The sequence below is a fragment of the Suncus etruscus genome, chromosome 14, assembly GCF_024139225.1.
Source record: "Suncus etruscus isolate mSunEtr1 chromosome 14, mSunEtr1.pri.cur, whole genome shotgun sequence".
Lineage (NCBI taxonomy): Eukaryota > Metazoa > Chordata > Mammalia > Eulipotyphla > Soricidae > Suncus > Suncus etruscus.
In genome coordinates, this window is record NC_064861.1 from 6,411,725 (window position 1) to 6,435,479 (window position 23,755).

At 37.0% G+C, this 23,755-nt stretch overlaps 1 protein-coding gene across 1 annotated transcript in view; it reads right to left on the bottom strand.

Moving 5' to 3' along the window:
* Window positions 1-23,755, bottom strand: part of COL25A1 (collagen type XXV alpha 1 chain) — a 554,610-nt gene that overhangs the window by 196,077 nt on the left and 334,778 nt on the right. The window contains exon 5 of the mRNA XM_049786981.1: window positions 17,865-17,882. Within this exon, the coding sequence (XP_049642938.1) occupies window positions 17,865-17,882 (18 nt within the window). The remainder of the gene's footprint in view (window positions 1-17,864; window positions 17,883-23,755) is intronic.

The following is a 23,755-nucleotide window of genomic DNA, read 5'->3' on the forward strand; positions in this document are numbered from 1 at the left end:
TTAAGTGAGAAGAAAAGAGAGCTGTGTAGATACAAGAGGTCACCAGACCATTAGAGAGGGAAGAGGAACTTGAGACGGGCGGGGGGCGGGGGTAATCAGACCAGAGGTTAAGTGGGGAATGGGGATGAGAAAGGGTAGAAAAGAGAGATCTGGGAAAGTTGGTTGACAAAATCCAGGTCTCTGGACTACACAGTTCCATCAAGTCAACAAGGAGAAGTATGGAAATATGGAAGGAAAAATGCCAGGTAAAAGCATTGTGTGTGTTCTATGGTGGTCAGTGGTGCTGGCCCATGTGGAAACTCCAAAATATGGGACACACCATAATTTCATGTGCATTTTCAAAAACAGAAGACCCTGAAAAGAGCTCTCCTCTTCCTTTGGAAACATTGCCTCATTTCTTTGTTTTTCTTGTAAGATTTTATTGATTGATTTATTTTGGTTTTGGTTTGATTTGATTTTGGTATTTGGGCCACACCTGGCAGCGTTGAGGGGATTACTTATGGCTCTGTGCTCAGAAATCGCTCCTGGCAGGCTCGGGGGACCATGTGGGATGCCAGGAATCAAATCCGGGTCCATCCTAGGTCGGCCGCATGCAAGGCAAATGCCCCACCGCTGTGCTATTGATCAGGCCCATTTTGCCTCATTTCTTAAAAATTAAGAAAACCAGATCGGGAACCCAATGCTAGTTCAACTAATAAACTTCTGTGGAAAAAAAAGGGAAAAAAAGGATAAAATTGGGGGCATGAAAGTAAGTTCACTAAAATATAATTATTCACAAACACGTTTTTGATGCTTCTCCTCAATATGAATGTGAAATAAAAAAAACTCGAGATAAGATTTGAATATACCTTGAAATTTCTTGAATGTCAATGTTGAAAAACATGGAAGAAATTAAAGTTTACTTTCATTTTTGGAGGGTGTTTGAGGAACATCCAATGATGCTGGGCTAGACTCCTGGCTCTGTGCTCAGACTGTCTGACAAACATGGTCCCTGCCCACTATTTCCCAGACAGGGAGAAATCAGGGAACTTTTTCATTTTCTCTTGTTGAAGAGCAACAGAAGCATTAGTGGAACTCAATGCCAGCCTTACTTCCTAGATTGCTTTCTTTACTTGTCCTATTGTGTAGTGTGCAAGAAAATAAGACCAGGTGCACTTGGAACAACTGGATTTGGCACCAATATTGTTTTATTTAAATCAAGTCTTTGAAATGACAAAGTTTTGAAGACATGTTGCAAATGGTATTAGCAATGCAAAAGTGTAGTGGAGATCCCAGCTCTGTTCAAATGGCAAAATCTACCCCACTTCTGAGTGAAGTTAGCAAAAGTTCACTTCAAAATAAAATGTGAACAAATGCTCTTCCAAGTGTATACATTAACCCAGAACTGAACGTATCTATTTTATTTTTACTTACTAGCTTAATATTTTTGTAGGTAAAATTTCTCCCTCATTTTTTTTGTTTGTTTGTTTTATAGACATCCAACTTTGAAATTAACTTCAGCTAAGCGTGCAAATTTAAAACTTCTTCTGGAAAACCTTATGTGAAAATGCAGGCATTCCTACATATAAGTATAAATTAAGAAGTGTATGTTTGTATATAATTCCACTTATTTATTTATTTATTTATTTATTTAGTGAAGCAAACTATTTTTTTGAATAAGACATGAGGGGAGAGAAAGAGGAAAAGTGTTCAGGAGAGAGCACAGGCTTTTCCAGAATGGAAAAAGCAACCACACAGACAAGAGACAAGCAAGAGAGATGTGTGTTCAAGGCTTGAAGAGTGAGCCTATAATTCCATTTAAAATACTTTAAGAAAAAGTAAAAAAAAGATTATAATTTTTGGTACTTGCTTTAAAATAAAGTATTCTGTTACTTAAATGCCCAGGTTAGGGAGCAACACAGACCCAAACTAAAATCCTGGCATAAATCCTGTATAAATTTTGGCAGCAGGTGCATTACTCTTCCTAAGTATCAGTTTTTCCATTCGTAAAAAGGGGACCATAATTTTTGCTGCTTGCTTAAAATAAAACACTGTGCAGAACAAGTATCTACAATTCCTGATCTACTGATAGTAGTGACTGTAAGCACATATTCACTGATATTTTAATCATAGTAAACGTAACATTTTTTTTTCAGATACATGAGCCTGAAAATGAATAAAGTAAACATTGATTTCCTAAAAGCAAAGGACAATATGTTAAGACAAGCATTTGGCAAGTATCTGAAAACAATATAACCAAGGAGGTCCTATTCTACTAAAGTAGTTCACCTCAAACTAAAAGCAAATATTTCATCGCAATTCAGCACTGCCAGTCTTATGAAATTATTTCCTAATAACATGGAAATTTTCATTTAAAAATTACTTGTATCCTATGTTCGTAGCAGCACTACTCATAATAGCTAAAATATGGAAACAATTTAAATGACCATCAACCCAGAACGAGATAAAGGAGCATGGCCTATCCCTTCAGTGGAATGCTACTCTGCTATTACAGAAGATAGAACCAGACCCTTGGGTGCAGAGGAATGAATTAAACTTGAGGTTCATGCTAATGTTCATAGAACTTACTGAATCATGCTAAGTGCAATAGTCAGAAACGGAAAGACATCACCAGACAGCTTCATTCGCTTAAAAAAAAAAAAGAATAATTGATGTTTAAACCAGGCCAGCTCCATAGAGTCAGTCTTTTCTTGAAGATAGAAACCAAGCCATGAAAGATCATGGGTACATTGGCCCACACAGCAGAAAGCTGGACATCTTGGGAGGAGAGGGTAGGCCAAGTTCCCAACCTGCTGAAGCCACGCCTGCTGCCTCCATTACCCAGAATCACCATTTTCCCGATGGTAATGAGTGCAGTGACTCATTACCCCTCTACAATTGCCTTCAGAGACACCAATATAACTTAATTTTGATATGCTGGTCTTTGGGATGATGTCACCAGGACTTTTGGAATGAGTGTGAGCACTCATCCCACATATCTTCCTTCTAGTAGACCTGGCAGCTGAGTACTTGCTCTTAAAAGTTGCAGTATCAGTAATAGAGCTTTGCATTTCTGAACAATTTTATTTGTTTGATGCTATCATCCCTAAAAGAAACAAACCAATTTACAATTTAACAGAATGGACAGCTAACAAGAGCTTACTAACCTTCTGCCATTGTATTAATGACTTCATTGGAGATACAGTAATTTTCACAAGTGTACTTGCTACTGTACTTTTTTTTTTAAAAAAAAACTTCTTTCACTTTTTTCAATAACTTTGCTTTCACTTATCTGGCAACAACTGTATTATAGTCAACTATGTCAACGGTGATGTATTTTCTTTAAATAAAGTTAAAATAAAATAAAATAGGAATAACTAAAGCAAACAAACTGACAGAAAACAACACTAATTCCTAGACACAGATGCAACTATGAAGGTTCCCAGAATAGAGAGAGGATATGATAGGAAGGAACAGGGGAAAAATGGCACAGAAACTTGGGTGTTGGGGTGGTCAAGGTGACGAAAGTTGAGCAGTTTTTGTGAAGTGAAACTCCTTCAATTCCATAATCCTGTAAACTAATGATGCATCAATGAGTACAATGAATATTCATGAACTGTTACCAAGCCAAGCAAAAACAACACTTTCTTGACCACATTCCACTAATAATTTAATAGGGTAAAGCCTTGAGATCCTAGTGTGACCTAGTCAACGCAACCATATAGTAGATGCTCAATTCTTGCGGAATGGAAATACCCATAGAGAAAATAATGCAATAAAATGTTCCATGTTCAAAACAGCTCTATATAAAAAATTATATAAGAACTAGATGCTGTGTTACTGTAGAAGAGTTCTGTTTATTATAGTGTCAAGTTCTGGTAAGCCTAGGAAGGGAATTACAGCTATAAACAAGTTTATTACCTTAGTCTTTCCACCTTTCATTTTGCACTGGAGATGAAAAGACACCAAGCAGAAAAGGGAATAGGTATAAATAGAAATTTAAAAAACCAGTCCCACTCATTGAAAAACTAACTTTTATAGTAATTATTTTCTGGGCAATTTTTTTGTGGGCAATTTTTTGTAGGGTGATCATTGTAACTTAAAATTCTTTTGTGATGTTAGTTTGAGTCCCAATGAAAGGACTATATGTGCCCATGATTAGTCTGAAATCACAAGCAGCTGCCATAAGGAAATAATTAGTGGGGTCTCACTCTAAAAGAACATTTTTTTCAAAACCAAGCATTAAAAAGGGATCCTTAAAAGTCAGACTGATGTAGCTCAATGGAGTAAAAGCTTATAAAACAGCAGGGATTGGCGAATCTCACTCTGGCTTTCTTTTCTAACACAATGCAAATTAAATACAGGCACACTATTGCTCCTGCCATTCAAAAACCACTGGCCCCTCTTCCTAGCATCACTCCTTCCATCCAAATATCCTACAAGATGGTTAAAAACTCTTTTGTTTAACTCAGAGTTTTATTTATGTTTTACTTATTTTTAAGAGGTCAAGTAAAATGAACTCCATGGTGAAAGACTCGGAATCCTAAACATTGCTCTTGCTGAAAGAAAGTTTCAATGCCTTTTCTAAATGCCCACGGTAGCCATGTGATTTTATAGCTAATGGTGTAAGTTATCCTACAATGCTCTTACTGTACTCAATATAATTCAAATTTATTCAGCACTACAGCCATCTTTGAACCATGGGTTCCATTTACAATTCTCTATTTTAGGAGGATTCCCAGTACATTGACAACAGAATTTTGCATAGGCTATTTAAGAAAAAATTTAATCTCTGCAGTAACTTTACTGAATGATACGGGCTTTGTGAAGGGCAATGGAAAACAATGCAGGGAGAAGGGTCGAATGCCTCTTTGGTTGAAGGAGATCATCAGGAGGAATGAAAAGACAACAGTACCTGTGGGTCTAGAAGATCCTGAATCCCAAGATTTATCTGAATCCCAAGTTTTCAATGTAAATCAGAAGCTCCATCTCCCTCACTCTGACCCGATGAAAAAGGAGATCCAAAAGTCTCAGGGTACACTGCTCTTTGACTCCAGATTTTTCTGCATCTCACTGCCATTTCTCTGAGGAGTGGGGGTAATATCCTCTCCCTTCACTTTCTATCCTCCTCCCCAACTTTACCTCTTTATCACTGCTCCCACTTCTCTCTCCAACCATTGCCATTTCCTTGTGTTCCTGTCTTCCTTGTATTCTTACCTCTGGTCTCCAAATAAATTCTCTTGAAGTCAAAGTGAAGAAACTTTCCCCTGCCCTCTACTCTCTTATCCCAATGTCTTTATCCTCTTACTATCACTTTTCTAAATAATTGATTGGTCATACACATAAAGAGAAAATATTGAAGTTGAAGAAAGAGAGGCAATAAGAGGGTAGAATTAGTCTTTTTAAAGTTTGATGGTGGAAAAATACAGTAATATGAATAAAATACGTTCTGGTCTTGGGGGCATTCTTTCTATCAGGAAAAAGAAAGTTGAGCTAGGGGAAAGGGAAGCTGCTGACCCAGAGCTGGGCGCGCTGGAAAAGAGCTACTCTGAGCTAAACCAAAGCTAAATAAACTAGAGCTTAGGGAGGAAACACTGACAAAGCCCATAAATGTCAGGCTTGCCCAAATTTGCGTCTGAATCTTTTGTATTTTCACTCTCTTCCCTTCATCAGCTATCAAATATACCCTCAAGGCTTTAACATACCTGACTTATGTCCTAAATTCTTTTCCAAGCTGCAATGCTGCATTCCCAACTGCTCACCAGATGTCTAAGTCAAGATATGCCATCATCAGCTCAAACTCGACATTCCCGAACCAAACTTCTCAATTGCAAATGCAAACCAATCATGACTCCTGACTTCCCTATTATTGCTGAATACTCTCCAATTCTCTTGAATCGCAATGTTACATTTGATCCAATAAGTGGAATCTATTGCCAAGTCCCATCAATTTCATTCTCCACAAAGCCCTGGGAACCCACCTCTCCATGTCTGCCACCATAGTCCTTTCCTTGGACACTTTTTTAAAGTAAAGTCTACAACTCCTTATTTGATTTCATTCTGCATCATCTTTTCCCCAGATCCTTTATTTTCCCAAGCACATTTCTGAACATATCACTCCACAACTCAAAATTCATCAAGTGTCACCTCAACAGATGCTTAACCAAAGGTGCTGTATAGATTCAATGCATCACAACCCTACTATTAGAAAGATTAAATCTTGCTTTTTGTGACAAATGGAGATACTAAAGTGAATATTCTAAGAGTTATAGATTAGAGGGTAAAATTATACAGTTAGAGGAAGACTCCTCACATGGAATGGGACCCAGGGGCCAAAAGGCCCAAGGAGCATAAAGTGTAAATAAAAATGGTCAGCCTTAAATACCCAAACCAATGTCAACAACAGTAGAATCAAGAGACCCAAACTATATCAAGTTATACACAAAATGAAGTTGTTGCGCTAGCAGTCTAGGGGGCTACATAGAGGTATGCGATGCATTCTGGGAACCATGGTGGAGGGAGGTCAACACTGGTGTTGGGAACTGCCCAATTCACTATCATTATGTTACTGAAATAAAACTGAAAAACTTGTAAAAAAAAATCAAACAAACATGGAGGACTCCATAAAAATGACAATCTCTGTGCAAAAGTGTGATAGTGAAAGAGAGGGTTCATCAGATAGTGTGATGGTATTAGAATATTTTGTCAGAACTTACAGAGACCTGAGGCAGAACTTGTAGAATAATGCAGTTTTGTAAACTAATTTATCAAAATTTATCAATTTATCAAATTTTAGTAAAAATACATCAAGGGTCTCATTTGAATGCCCAGTGAAAATTTTGCAAAAGGCAAAAGTATTCAGTGGGTTACAAGCCATTTGGTGACAGGTTGCTGGGAACCAGGACAAACCAACTAAAGTCCAATTCAACCCCAAATTATGTGTTTTTTAATATGAAGAACAAGAGACAACTGTGATAAGAAACTCTTTCTAGAAACTAATTCAGACCTCTTCAAGCCTCCAAATAGAAACTTGTAGTTTCAAGAAATAAAGGGGAGAGAGAAAACAAATTAAATATATTATGGGGAAATTAATCTATTTATAAAGAGGGATATAGGTCATATGTACAAGACAATTGCCCTAGAAAAATAGGTGGCATGAGAAAATACAAGGAGATGAAAATGACTGGAGAGTAAAAAGAACTGAATCATTATAGTAGTTAAATGCCAAATGTGGGCTTTGGATTTTGATCCAAATAAACCATCTGTAAAACAGCATTTTAGGGATAGTTGGGGAAATGAAAAAATGGATCAAAGAAATATTGTTAATTTTTATAGTTGGAAATTTAGTGATTATGATATTTTAAAAATGTCTTAGAGTTAGAGCTCAATATTTAGAATTTACAGCTGAGATGACCTGCTCCTGTTTTCTAACACAATCAGCAAAAAAGATCCAAACCAAAAGAAAGGAAGGAAAGAAAAGGATTCATAAAACAAAACTAGCCACTGATAATTTTTGGTGCTTGGTGGCAGTATGATACTATTTTCCTTTCTTTTCAAGATTCTGATTCTTTTTAGGCACTGCGATTTATACTTCAGTTAGTAACAGGGCTTTGTGCCCACAATCTTCCAACATCACACCTTCCACTAGAGTGACCCCTCCCTCATGCAATGCCCCCAACTCACCACCATATGCAGGATATAAAGAATGGAGTAAGGGGATTATAAACGGCCAATAGCTATGGAATCTGTTCCAGGAACTTCTGCCTCTCTCTACTCTCTCTGCCTCCCATTGAGCTTCCTGATCTACTCCCAACTCAGCAGTGGCCTCTCAAGAGAGCCTTTCAACAGTGGTCTCAGACCACTATGATCCTTGTTGGTTTTTGTCTGAATACCTGGGGATGAATAAAGGAGGTTGTTTCCCAGGCAAATAGAGCTCTCTGTTGGTTCTCAAAGTCTGGTAAAAGAACCATGATTAAGTTTGGGAGGCTGCACATGCTCCTCCTTGTTTGGATCATCTAGTGCAAAATGTCACGGTTTGATTGATATAAAGGGTTTTCTGCTGGGAGCAATGTTTCTTTCAGAAACTCCCAATTTGATTACCTTTAATTTTTTCTTCTTCCACTTGTGCTACTTTCCATATGAATGCTTTCAAGGAAGACATACTACAAATGCTCGAAGCAAAATGAAAATGGTGGTGCAGATTCAACTATTTTCAGCTGAGAAGGCAAATGAATTTCATTTGTTTTCAAATCTATGTACATTCTTTATAAAAATGGGATTTACTGAATGGAACTGACTATAACAGACTCCGCCTGGTTCAAGGTAAAAAAAAAATAGCACCAAATGAAAAAAAAAAATCCCTAAGTGTGAAGGTTCCCATTAGCTTAGGTAATAGTATCTCCATTAGTCATCATTTCACTAATTCACTTCTTAATCTACTAAAAATATAAGAACAATGTTTCTGGAATTTTCTTTTTAAAATAATATTAAGTTGAAAGACAAGAAAGCTAAAAACTTGGGGCTGGAGAGATAGCATGGAGGTAAGGCGTTTGCCTTTAATGCAGGACGGTGGTTCAAATCTCGGCATCCCATAAGGTCCCTCATGCCTGCCAGGGGTGATTTTCTGAGCATAGAGCCAGGAGTAAACTCTAAGGGCTACTGGATGTGATCCCCCCCCCCAAAAAAAAAGAAAGTTAAAAACTTGAAGCAAACTACAAGGTTTCATCTTTTCTTATTGCCATATAATATTCCAAAGTGTGTAATATATATATATATATATATATATATATATATATACTACAGTCTCTTTATTTGTTTATCTGAATGTGGAGATTTAGATGGCATTCACAGCCTGGCTTTTGTATTTAACACTGCCATAAACAGAGGTGTGCATATTTCTTTTCAAATGACTCTTTTTTAGTTCCTGGTACAGAGGCCAGAAAGGGAAATCACTAAATCATATTAAGGAGTTCTATTCTTAATTTTTTAAGTAGTTGCCATACTGTTTTCTATAGACTAAAACCAAATGGTATTCCCACCCACAGTGGAAGAGGGTTCTATTTCCAGTCTCTTTGATATACCCTATCCCCCTACTCTGATATGTTAAATCATGTACCAAGTCAAAATGTCTGGTCAAAATATCTTTATTTCTACCTATATTTTACCATATTCCTCCATTTGAGTGTTGACAACCCCCTACAATGTACTCTAAAATAAAATGCTTAGTTGAAATCACTGGAGCTATTTAGAGACAAAATAAATTTATCCTGTTATTAAGTTTGGTTGTGATACTTAAATTATCAAAGGAATATATCAAAAGATATATGAAATGAATATACTATGCTTGAGAATATTTATGAATAAAAATTTAAGTCCAAAGCATGCCAGCATAAAATTATTTGACTTTGTACAAGAATTCTTTCCAACTAACCTGCTCCTTTTAGTAAGAATGCTCCCACATATTTGCTTTAGGTAGTGCTCAGTGTAGTATAACACAGATCTACACTAATAACAACAAACATTTTTGTTATTAATGTTAAATTTAGTTCTTAATTTTAAAATCAACCAAATTTAAAACATATACAAACAAGTTTTAGTAGTATTGCTTGCTTATTCTCAAACGTAGACTTTGTAGCTGTTTCAGTGTGAACTTATGTGAATAGATGTGTTTGGGGGCGTTTTCATCCACATTAATATATCTTTAATAGCAATTCAGTGTGCCACACATGCTGTTTTAAGTGATATGTTAAATTATATATCAAGTAAAACAACCCTTTTTATTTTGCAATGGAAAATGGAAGGGAAAAGAGATATCTCATTCAAAGTCGTATAATTTGTAAGTAGATTTAAACATAGCTATCTCTCTGGAAATCATCCCTTTGGTCCTAGTCAATGTATTCCAGATGATGCTTTAAAAACATACATCTGGCCTGAGAGAGAGAGAGAGAGAGAGAGAGAGAGAGAGAGAGAGAGAGAGAGAAAGAGAGAGAGAGAGAAAGAGAGAGAGAGAAAGAGAGAGAGAGAGAAAGAGAGAGAGAGAGAGAGAGAGAGAGAGAGAGAGAGAGAGAGAGAGAGAGAGAGAGAGAGAGAGAGGCTGGAGTAGATGCTTTGCATTCAGGAGGCAAAGTAGTAGTCCCTGAGTACAACTAGATGTGGCTTCAAACAAAGAATTACCTCCACAAATCATACTGCTAAGAGTTGGTATTTTCAGTGTCTTCATCATCAAATAAATACAAAACCATCAAGTGAAAATAAAATGAATTTTTAAATTTAAATTTGTAAATATTTATCCTGATCAAAAACTTATTATCTATTTTCTACATCATGGATAAGCATATAGTGTTTAAGCTGATAAACTGAGAGACAAAAATTATTATGTTCAGGGAATCATCATAGTTGCTCCTATGCAAATCAATATCAGACTAATTTAATTATTAATAAGATACTTTATTTTTGTCTTTAGTCAGATGAAATTAAAGGGATATATTTAATAGAAAATAAAATATATAGCTACCAATAAAAGTTCTCAAATTTTTTAATGGACAAGAATTCTAAACAAATTAAAAACTGAGGTGAATTATAACATGTTAATGCACACTGACCATAAAAATAAAGAAATGAGTTATAATAAAATAGACACACTGTTATGCTAGGTATACTCTTTAAATTATAGGCTGATTTGGAGTACAATGAAGTCTTTTATAGCACATGAAACATTTATTTAATGGAACATCGAAAAAGAAAGCAGTAGACTTTTATAATCATTATAAGTATCACTTAAGATGTAGATAATGGAGAATGATAATAATCCATCAAATCTAACATGCTTTATTCAGAATATATAGTCCTATTAAGTAGAGAGCAAAAAAAAAACATTTTTAGACACACTCACATACTGTTTGCATGCATGCTCATAGAGATACATGCTTTTCAAATTTCTTAGGAGAATGTACACGCCTTTTCCCTGCCCCCCAAGTCAGACTAGATGGTTTTAAAAAAAGGCTGGACTGGAACACAAACATGAAATATGGGAATTGCTAAAGTGTTAGGTTAGAAGGAGCATAGAAGATAATTAAAAACATATGCATAAAAGTTAAATAGTATCCCCAAATATATCTTATTCAGGAATACTTCCTTCAAGGCACATAGGTTTGAGGTTTGTGTACATTTTAGGAAAATGTGAAGCACTAAAGGCAATGCCAGAACAACCTCAACAAAGCAAAAAGGGGATTTTAGAGAGAAGAAATAAAGTGACAGCTTCCACTTTTTTTTCCAAGTGCATCAGAAAAATTACAACTGGAGGCCACACGCTTCTGAATGCAGTTGTCTGATGGTATTTGCCTGTGGTTTTCTCTTACATTTTTTTCTCACTGAGTAATACAGAATTACAACATTCACGCCACTTTAGCACTGGAGTTCCTGAGGAAATGATAGTCCTTCTGATTCATATGTAGCTCCAAAGGGGCATTAGGAAGGGGCCTTGGAAAGTCTAAAACTATTCTGTAAAAGAAATGCCCTTTGGTACGGAGGGATTACTTTTCACTTCAAACAATGCTTCTATTGTTCATTATTTCAATTGATGGTATATAGCACAAAGGGCAGTAGTCACCTAACATTGCAGAGAGTCAGAAAAATTGATCTTTCTACCTGAACTTCCTTTTCTCTATGTTTTTGTATCTACCATTCACCACTCAGCAATACCATTGAGCTTTTCCTATATTTGAAAAGCTGAATAGGTGTTGTGGTGGAGACTAAGAATGGAAGAGGTCCTAAATCTGCTCTTGGAGACAAAAAAAGCTATTGAGAAGGATAGAGATGAAGTCTATAAGGAACTGAGACAATAGAAGATGAAAAAGGTGAGGAGAGAGTTATTTATTGAGTGCCTGCCATAGGCTGGGTCACACTAGAAACACATTTTACCTCATCTCTAGCCTCCTTCCATCTGTTGAGATAAAATGTGAATATCACCTTTCCAATTGGGGATAAAATAGCAGACGGACTGAGTAATGTGTCCCAAGGACACAATGTTCGCGAGTGAGAGCTAACAGTGACTGATGATGATTTCTGCTCCCTGTATGATAGGCATAAGAAAATGGAAAAGGCTATACAGATAAAGTACCATTCAGGGGGCAAAAAATGGCATTAAACTAAGGGGGAAGTCTGTAACCCTTAAGAGATGAATAGTGGTCACATTTGGAGAGTAGGTAGGAGCTGCAAAAATCCTAAAATGAGGGGGAAAGCATATCTGGAGAGAAGCAAATATCAATGAAATACAGATTTGAAGAGGTAGGGGGAAAATACTCTGTTTTGGATGAAGTATAATACCCAGAGAAAGCATAAATAATAATTTTTAAAATAGAGATGAAATCAAAGGACTTGAAGGAATTAGATTTTAATTGTATGCTCAACACAATCACATCAAGATTTAAAGTTTTGATATCAGAATAGTGACATGCTCAGAACACAACAGTGATATTTCCTCTGGCAAAGACACAGAGGACCAGGATTGGGGCAGAAATAGAAGTCCAGTGATCAGAACTGAGGTAGGGTGTGAGAACCACACTGAAAAAAAATTCTACTCTCATGTCCAGAGAAGAGTCTCCCATGGTTAGAAATCACTCCTGCTGGGCTCAGAATACCATATTGAATGTCATAGGATTAGGCCTGGGATAGCCATGTACAAGACAAGTGCCCTGCTTGTTCAGCCTCTCCCCAAATAATTCTTTTATTTTTTATTTATTTTTTTTGTTTTTGTTTTTCGGGCCACACCCGTTTGATGCTCAGGGGTTACTCCTGGCTAAGCACTCAGAAATTGCCCCTGGCTTGGAGGGCATGCCTGGCGATCGAACAGCAGTCCTTCCTTGGCTAGCACTTGCAAAGCAGACACCTTACCTCTAGCGTCACCTCACCAGTCCCCGCCAAATAATTCTTATTACCTCTTGTTTGAAATACAAATACTCGTCTTTTTTTTTTTTTGAATTTGCTTTTCTTCTTTCTGCCTTCACTTACCTGTTATTTTTTCTTCTGCCCACCCAGTAATTTCTTCCCCTCCATATATTGGGAATGTTATCCCACTACCCCAAGAATTTGATTTCTATAGATGCCAAGTATTCATAGCATTACCCTCTTCATTTATTTCCCTGCCTCTTTCCCTACCTCAACCACACCTGTGAGGATTGCTGTTTTTCTCCTTCTAATACCCTTTCACTATTTCATTCCCCTTGTCAAGAACCATTTTCTCATCCATTTGGGAAAGTGAAAAGACTCACCTCTCTTCTCTAGGGCCTACTTTCCTACTCAACTGATACAATCACTGTAATAGGGCTCACTGCTGCCCAGATTTCCATGTTTGAGTTTTTTCAACAGTTTTTCTAAGCTAAATCCTAAGACATCCTCAATTTTAGGAAGATAATATGAAAAACTCCCTGGATCATAGACCTAACTTCCTTTTTTATCACTGGTCTGAAAAAATGAAAAGGTTTTCATCTGGAAGTTCTTACTAAAGTATGTCTTATGAAGAAGCAGAATTCAGTTTCAATCTCTAATGAAGATTTTGGTCTATTGTGAATCAGATGATGTGGGAATGTTCAATCTAAGCAAGAAAAGCCATTGACATAAATATTTGCACATGAGTAACAAGTTGCTAATTATAATTCTGTCCAAATCTTAAACTTTAGCAAAGATGTGTACTCTCCCAATTCAAATATTTATAATTCTTTTTTTGGAAATCAGGTCTTGGAAAAAAGACTGTCTCTTCCTACAGAATCACAGCATAAATGTAAGTTGCTTTCCCCCGGTCCAATCCACAATGCTGATTCCTAATGTACCTAAAAATTATTTTGATTCCAAAATAAAAACAAGCCATTTTGGTAACACTGCTGACTTGATGAAAAATCCATGAAAAATTCAAATACTCAATTCCAAAAATCTGTTACTCAGATTTTCTCCAGACAGAGAAAGTGTGTGTTTTTTTTTTCCTTGAAGCAGTAGGTTACTTCTACAAAGTGAAGGGAGCTAATTGAGAGAAAGCTTGGGGAGGTAGCACTTTCTTCCTCAGTTCCCTCTCTTTTCTTTTAACTGCTTTATTTAAGCACCATGGTTACAAAATTTTTCATTGTTGGGTTTCAATCATACAATGTAATCTATCCTTCACCAATGTACCTTTTCCACCACCGATATTCCTATTTCCCTTCCACCACCACCCCCACTTTCTACGGTAGGCAATTTGCTTCTTCCTTCTCATTTTCTCTTTCTCCTTTGACACTATGGTCTGCACTATTGTCAATGGAGAGATGCCTTGCATGGCACTCCCTTTTCAGCACCAAGTTCTTGTCCAGAGTGATCAGTTCTCTCTCTTAACTAGCTGCAAAATGAGCTGGGGAGGGAGAGACGATAAAAAGAAAAATTTCCAAAATTATTCCTATTACTTTCTAGTTAACTATGTGCTACTGTAACTGAACTGGAGGAGGAACAGGACCCACAGGGAAGTAAAATATATAATGAAATCTATTAATCTTATGATATATATGGATATACAAAATAAGTTATGAAGAGACTTGGCTAAGATCTCTTCTGAAATCAGGGTAATGGAGAAAGTTGGCAGTTTAAGAAAAAGATTGAATATTGTTTGAAGTCACAAAAATGTTAAAGAAAAGAAAGGAAGACATAGTCCAAATTATAAATCCCTCTTTCTATAAATATAGTATATGTGAATTAAATCATTGTGACTAAGCCAAAAACAGAACATGGAAATTTTAAGAGAAATCTGATTAAATAAAAGAAACACTTCAACCTTTTAAAATTTCATAAAAATTTCTTAACAGGTTTTAAGTATATATTGCTTGCTATTTACTGTTTGTCCCTTATAAATTTATTTTAAATATAAATGCTTATAGTCTATGTACAGTTGCTCATGAAAAAATATATTGATGAAAGATGTAATTGTGTAAAATACTGTAATTGCCATGCAGTTAGCTGATAATCATGTCTACTTCCAGAGTAGATGTCATTTCTTAAGTCATTTCTTAGTGATAATACTTTTAGATAGAGAAAATTTGTCTTTGGCTCACAAATTTTTTTTCCAGAGAAATTTCCTGAGGGTTTATTAGTGGTTGGAAAAATAACATATTACAATAGGTAACAGAGTAAGTGGAACATATGGATGTGAAAAGGAGCTAGTATATAAAACTACCTAATTTATGAGTCTAAGTATGAAAGTTAATGTGTACCAAGTAGTAAGTGCAAAACATTTTATATTTAATTTATTATTACTTATCAGTTATTTGGAAAATTACTTCTTTAAATATAAAAATAGAAACTTCTATGGAAAAATATCATGAAAAGATAGGAGATAGGCTGCATTTTTTTCTTGGAGTTTATATAAAAACAAAATTCTGTTCCATGTTCTAGAAAGACAAAGTGAGGCCAAGTCTTGGCTTCTGTTACCCCTTACACTTTACACTTAGACTTCCTACATACATGGATTTTTCTTTTGTTGTGACAGGAAGACTATTTTAACTTATTTAAGTATTTATTTGGTGCCACACTCAGTGCTGGTTAGGGCTTGAACCTGGCTTTGTGCCCAGGGATCACCCTTGTTGGGATTTGGGGGACCATATGGGGTACTGGGAATCAAACCAAGTCAATCACATGAGCAAGGCAAGTGTCTTACCTGCTCTTCTATGACTCCAACCCCCAGAGGAAGGCATTTTTAATAAAAATCCCATGACATTAGTCCACTACATGGTCAAAGATTAAAACCAAAGTGGGCCACCATTTCCAATGCCACCTAAAGAATTCCTAACATCTTCATTTTTTTTAAGTAACATTTTACTAATATTTTCTTGCTTCCCTTGAATCATTTTCCCACTCTCCCATATATCAGTTTTATCATCTTGCAAATAAACTCCTTATGCTCAAGGAAGTACCCTAAAAAAGCAAGCACTTTACAGCATTCAACTCTAGAATCACCCACATTCCAACATGGGGTGCAATTCTTGCCTTCTGGGGTTCTCTCCTCTCCTGGAGAAACCCATGTACTCCCTTGAATGTGTTGCCTGCTCTCTGTCTGTCTATCTCTTTCTATCCTTTTTAATTTCGTTGTTGTTGTTGTTGTTGTTCTCAGCCACACCCAGCAGCACTCAGTGGTTACTTCTGGCTTTATGCTCAGAAATTGCTCCTGGCAGGCTCATTTGGGGGACCATATGGGATGCTGGGATTCGAACCACCGACTTTCTGCAAGCAAGGCAAGTGCCTCACCTCCATGCTATCTCTCCGGCCCCTCTCTGTGTCCTTTTAATAAAATTTCTTTACTTGGAAAAAAAAGGAGATTCAGCTAAAGCAGAAGCCCTATTAAAAGTTGAAATAGGTTGAATTTAGGGGTAGGGAGATAGGTCTGTGAGCAGGACATGTGACATGGGCGGGATACTCAGGATCCTGTATCATCCCCCAAGCCTTGCCAGGAATGATCCCTAAGTAAGGAATATGTCCTGAGTACAGACAGGTAAGTATAACACCCAAACAAAAAGTATATTTATTATATAAAAAGCAACGTTCTGACTTATTTTATCATCTATTTCCCACTTTTTTCCTTCTGAATTGTGAAGGTGGTATAAGGATTTTAATGAGAGAGTCAACACTTCCTCAATTTATAATCATCTCAAGTGGGTTTTTAATTTCTTCTAATTACAGAAGCATTTTATTTATGCAGTCCAGGCTGATTGTAAGCAAAAATAAAGAAAGGCACTTTTTATTTTGTCTTGGTCCCATTATAATACATCATTTAGTTTAGGGAACAATATAGTTTCTGTGAGCATATTTTGCAATCAAATAACTACCTTGAGTCACCTTGGAATACAAGAATTAAAATCACAGATGAGAGTGTTCTCTGGTATGAATATAAATTAAGTAAAGTCTATAATTTCTCCTGAGCATAACATCAAAACAAGGCTCTACTGCAATACCAGGAATTTTGGGTTGTTTTGTTGAAGTCATAAGATGAGGAGCTTATAAAAATATATAATGTTCTCATAGCCTAAATCAATCGAAAATTAGCACACAATAGACAATTTATTTCATTGACTGACAAAGATAAGAAATTACTTATGAAGCAAGCAATTTAGGATTGAAATAGCATTCAATATATTGGACAGAGAAGGGAATTCAATATATAACCCTCTAACTTAAAGGTATTAAGGTGCCAAAGGGAAACATTGATAATGACATGTCCTGGACAATGCTTCTTATAGACTAAATAATCCAGAGATGAAATTGACTGTTTTATTGACAGTTTTGACAACTCCCACCTTTTATATTTTATCTCCTTACACCATTTTCCTGTTACCATATTTGATTCACTTTCTTTAATATGATTTAGGTTGACTGCAATCACATTTTAATTATAAATCATGTCTTTAGCAATGGGCAGATATCGAAAGGGTAAAACAAATTCAATATCTGCGTAGAATGAGTAACAAGTAGCTGGTAGGCTCACCATTTAAATAAGGGAGAACTCTCATGGATTTGAGACAACATTATTAGTACATGATTAATCAGGAACCAAGAAAAACCAGTTCATTCCTACATTTACTAAGTCATATTATCTGACATAAAAGTCTGGGGCACTGTGTCAGATTAGTTAGGAGTTCTGCTTTATATGATAGTGCATTGTTAAATGGGCCATCTGCTTCAACAGCTGATGTGGATCTCGCATCCCTAAGAGGCTCCAAGGATTTACTCCAAGAAAATATTTGTTCTACTGAGTGGTGTCAGGATTATACTTTTAGAGCCTTTTTCTATCCTTCAAAAGAAGTGCAGGACAATTTCCATTCTGGGAAAGTTCTAATTTGGAACCAATTAAATCACTTTTTAGAAAAGCATTTACATACCTGAGGACCCGGTTGACCCTGAAATTAAAAAAAAAAAAGAAAACAATTAAATACAATTAAAAAAGAAAGTAATTAAAACGTTTTCTTAAGTGAACATTTTTATTACTAAGAAAGACTTCAACTAGTTCTGAAAGGTTTTTATAAAGTATTTCTGAAAATATTAAGGCCTAATTAATACTTAAACATTTTGTTTGGAGGTCTTAAGATCATTTTACATCTTTATCATTTTATTCTGTGTTTTAATCTAAAATACTGTTATTGTGGCACTGACTTACTCCAAAAACTGTTCTTATATCACCCTGCCAACCAGACAACAACAATAGTCTGCCTTTAGGGCAGGATTCTCTGCAATGTTAACTGATGGAGAGATGGAACCAGAAGACTCTATACACCACCTGGTCTTCAACACAGGACCTGTACAGAAACAGTATCTCTAACTACAGAAACCTGACAGCAACAACTGTGAGACTGAAGAGCTGACCACTGAGAATGACTCGGGGGGGGGGGGGCGGAGGGGGGGGATTGGACAACTGAGCATGCCTGGAGCCTTGAGTTGGTCTTTGCCAAAGTGCTTCGAGGGTAAGATCTCCCTGATTTTGGGGCCAAAGGAGTTTATTTCCAATTTCTTTCATATTTTGCTGTGCCACACACACACACACACACACACACACACACACACACACACATCTTTTCTTTATTCAGTGTATTTCCTATCTCTAAAGAAAAGAAATGTGAGCATACTAAACCTTTGGCTCTTGCATTAATGACTTTTTTGTGATACAATAACTTTTACAAATATAACTGCTAAGGAACTCTCTCCCCCTCTTTTTTCCTTTTTTTTTTTAATTCTCTATTCCACGGGTGGCGAACAAGTTTGACACAAAGAGCCAAAATTTTAAACTGTGGCTTTTCATACTGGAGAGGAAGGCTGTGGCTGGACCCAGACGATCCCACATGCCAGGATTTCTGCTCCTCTCCTATGGGTATGGCTGGGAATCTGGGCAGACAGCTGGCCAATGGCCTCCTGGGCTGACCACTTAGTCCATGGGACCAAGATCCCCCCATGCCAGACTGGTCTTCAGGGCCAGGTTTGGCAACTGGGCTCTGGGGGGAAGGGGGAGGAGGGAAACTCCAATCCCATGCTTTTTCAAACTGGAGAGGAAGGCTGCAGCTGGACCCAGAAGATCCCACATGCCAGGATTACTGCTCCTCTTCTACTGGCATGGCTGGGACTCTGGACAGACAGCTGGCCAAAGGTCTCCAGGACTGACCACTTAGTCCAGGAGACTGAGAGCCCCCCACGCCAGGCTGGCTTTCAAGGCCAGGTCTGGCATCTGAGCTCTGGGGGGATGGGGAGGAGTTTGCCTCCTCCTAATTGGGACCTAATTGGGAGTCTTATATTGCCTATGGAAGCTGTATAACAATACATATTAAGATATGTATTCCTAAATATACAGGTAGCCTCCTCCCTACTTGTTTTATTCGAATACCTTTTCTTTTTAACTCAGTTTTATTTATTTGTTCTATTTTAACATATACATTTTTTCTCTATCCTTACCATTTTTGTGCTGCTTGGTACAAAAAGCCTTGACTGGGATAAAAGCTCAGAACAAAACCAGATGACAGAGACTGTGTGTGCAGCTGTCATCCTTACCCAGAATAGCACCAGCAACACAGTATGACACCATACGTTTTTGTATGGGCACAGTAAAAAAGGGGGAAAACATAGACACAGAAACAAGATCTTATCTTCTAGGGATAAGAACTCACTTTTTATAGCAGAAGGGTGCCTCCCATCCTGAACATGTGTCACGTGGATACAACGCAGTCCCCAGGAGATTGGACAGTGTTAGTCCAATCCCAAACCCCAGATCCCCGACGTAGAAATGATACAGCTCCAGGCAACACCACCAGGAACTAAGCTCCATTGGGAAATTTATAACACAGATCTGGCACCAACTTGTGCCAGTTTTGATATGACAAAGAGGAAAGGAAAACTTGTCCTAAGACCAGGCTGTCCTATCACATCACCTAACACTAAATGGAAATCAGAAGAGCTATCGTCCTTCGAACTGTGAAAAATAAGAGCATCAACAACAGAAAACTGACTTTGACAATTGTGACTGAACAGAACCTACCTTGGGACTAATAAGGAAAACCCTACCCTAGGCTGTAGCCCAGGACATATAAAAAACAACAACAACAGCAACAACAACAACAACAACATGTATTATTACAGAGGTCCAACTTGGACAACAGAGACTGAGCAGAACATATATCCTAGGCCTTGGCTTAGAGACTGAACGAAAACAGGGAGCAAGTATTACAGAAGACTGAACACAACAACAACGATGGATAGGAACCTCTAGAACCTAGAGACTCTATCCTAGACCCCGACCTATAACCTGTGCAAATACCAAGATCGCTAGCTACAGTGGCTTGATTTTCTCACACACAACCAAGAGGAAACTTTCCTGGCATCACAAAAAAGCCTTTGGGATGGGGTAATGAGTATATATGGAGCCAGGGGTTGATCCCATGATGGTATGCTTCAAGGATGGAGAAACCCTGAATCTCTTAGGCCATGGGAATTCCCTTTCTTCCCCAATGCTTACTGTGCCTATGCAAAAAAAAAAAAAAAAGTGGGGGGAATGCCAAACCCTGCCACTCCAGCAGCCATACATTTTCTTGTTTTGTTTTGATTTGTTAGTTTTTGACTTTATTTCCTTCTTTTTTTCACTCTTGTGGTTATTATTTAGAGATTTATTTTTATTTTTATTTGCTGGGTCCATTTTTTTCTTTTTTCTTTTATTTTTCTTTTCTTTTTTTCTCTCTTCTTTCTTCTTTTGGTAGTTGTCACCAAATTTTTTCTCCCTTTTTTCTTATCCTTTTTATCTCCAATGACGGTGGAATGGATGCTCAATCTACAACAAGTTGTAAAGTGGAAACCAGTTTGCACTAGCATTCTGGGGGGGTAAAGGAGGGAGATATGGGAAGCATACTGGGAACAGGGGTGGAGGGAGGACAGCACTGGTGGTGGGAATGCCCCTCATTCATTGTCACTATGTACCATAAATGATGCAGTGAAAGATTTGTAATGCACTTTGGTCACAATAAAAATTTAAAAAAAGAAAAAGAAAAGACATTATTGTAGTAACACATAGAGACAATAGAGATGAGAGCTGGAAGTTCCAGCCCACTATATGAAGCTTACCACAAAGAGTGATGAGTCTAGTTAGAAAAATAACACTGCCAACTACCATGACAATGGTAGTGAGAGAAATAGAATGCCTGTCTTGAATACAGGCAATATGAGGGGGAAGAGGAAGATGGGGGGGGGGGGAATTGGTAGGGGAACGTTGCACTGGTGAAGGGAGGTGTTCTTTTATATATATATATATATATATATGTATATAAAACTAAAATCAAACTATAAACATGCTTTTAATCCTTATGCTTAAATAAAGATATTTATATTTAAAAAAATTTTTAAACTGTGAGAGTCAGAGAGCCACACCACGCTGTGACCTGCCAAAACAGACAAACACTCACGCAAAAGCATATAACTTTAACAATAATCTATTAAACATATATTGCATTTTGCCATTTTGAGTGAGGGTCAAAATCCTACAGTGATGGTGATGGTGTGCTGCATCCTCCACACTAAGAACTAACGGCCAGATGTGACCCAACATGTGACACACGGGTTCCCCCGCTCGCTGGCCTGTGCAGCTTGGAGATCTCTCCTCAGAGGTCCCTCCTCAGAAGCAGCAGAACAAAATCCAAACTTGGCAAAGAGCCACAGTATACAAAATCATGATAAGAGGCAAAGAGCCGCATTCATTTTGGCCAGTAGCCGCATGCAGCTCGAGAGCCACATGTTCGCCACCCCTGCTCCATTCTCTTTCTATTTCTTAATAACTTTGCTTTCTGTCCACAAAAATCCCTTCCTCACATATATATTCATTGCAGCAATATTTACAATAGCCAGACTCTGGAAACAACCAAAATGCCCTTCAACGATGAACGGCTAAAGAAACTGTGGTATATATACACAATGGAATATTATGCAGCCAAGGATGTACATAAAATCTATTATTCTGAGTGAAATAAATAAGAGGGAGAGAGAGAAAGAGACACAGAATGGTCTCATTTATGGATTTTAAGAAAAATAAAAGACATTGAAATAATTCCCAGAGATGAGGGCCAGAAGGACCAGCTCAAGTTATGAAGCTCATGACAAAGAGGGGTGAGTGTAGTTAGAGAAATAACTACGCCTAAAACTATCATGACAATGTCTGTGAGTAAGGAATACAAAATGCCTGTCTTGGATACAGGCGGGGCTTGGGGGAGAAAGGAGATGGGGGCATTGGTGATAGGAAGTTTGCACTGGTGAAGGGGGGTGTTCTTTCATTGACTCAAACCCAACTACAATCATATTTTGAATCACGACGTTTAAATAAAGATATTATAAAAAAAAAGAAAGAAAAAAGAAGCCCCATAGCACAGTGGACACTTGCAGAGTCTGAAGCCTTTTTAGATCACCTTGCTGGGCAAAAGTCCATATGCTCTTCTGAGTTAAGATGCATTTTTTCTGGCTTTCATTTGTTCATCAGTAATTTGTGGGTGTGAATATAGGATTGTAAGGAAATGTACAACATGTTCAGGATTCTCTCCGCCAATCAAGTATACCTTTTGTTTCTTTCAGCTTCTGAAGTATCAGCACAGCTTAGCCAGGAAGGGGAAGCTAAGGCCAGAGCAGTGGCAGTAATACGCTTTGGGGACAGACATATGCTTAGTCTGTCTTTCATAGCCCACTGCAGACTGCACAAGGCTTTGCACTAATTAGGAAGCTTCTCAGAATACATTCACAAAGTCAGACTATGTAAGAAGAGAACCTGAGGAAAGAGATGGTGGGGGCAATGACTGTTGAACCTGATCTCTCCCTGCATGACTGTGTGGGCTGGACCCATTCCCTCTCCGGATTGCATCATTCTTGGCATCATATTGGGAAGAGTTCAGTGAGTAAACAAGAGTCAAGAATCTACTTCCAAGTTAACCACTTTTGATAACCATTAGGTTTTACTGCTCCTTTTACTGACATTGATTTTTTGGTATCTATTGTCATTTCTCTTCCACCTTCCCTCCAATGTTTGTGGCCAGCTCTTCCTGTTCCCTCCCTTTCTCCTTTCCTTTGTCATCTTTTCTCTGCCTTTGCTTTTTAATCCCCCATTTTATAATATATATACAATATAGACATTATCTTATATCTAAGATAAGAGAACAATAGAACTCTAACCTTGTCTTTTTCTTGAACACTTAATATTATGAGTTATATTTAAGCAAATAGAAACTGTAAGAATTTTCATGCAAATATATTCATATTTTATGCTAAATATTTTATGGATAAAACCCAATGTTTTCTGAATGTTGTCTTAAAAACTGGTTGAATCTAGTATCAGTTTCTTATGTTTTAGTTATAAGCTGTTCTTGATTTTATTAGAACTTTCATTATACATAATTTTTCTGCTTTGTTACTAAATTTCCTTTAATTAAAATGAAAGGATGACTCCCCACTAATTTAAGAAGACTTGATTTTAGTAGTTAAAATAACTACTTATTTAGAGTAATTTGTTTTTCTTTATGATCACTATTTTAATGAACTTTACAGGTTTATCCAAGACCACCCACTCATATAGCTATTAGATATGAAAGTCAATGTAACCGAAGGTCTAAAGACACTAAAGACAGAAATATGTGTGTGTAGTGAGAGTGGTCTAAAGATGAGTTATTTGGTATTTTTTTGGATAAGACTTTTAAAATATGTATATTAAAGATAAACATATTGGCTTATTTTTCTTTTTATTTATTTATTTATTTATTTATTTATT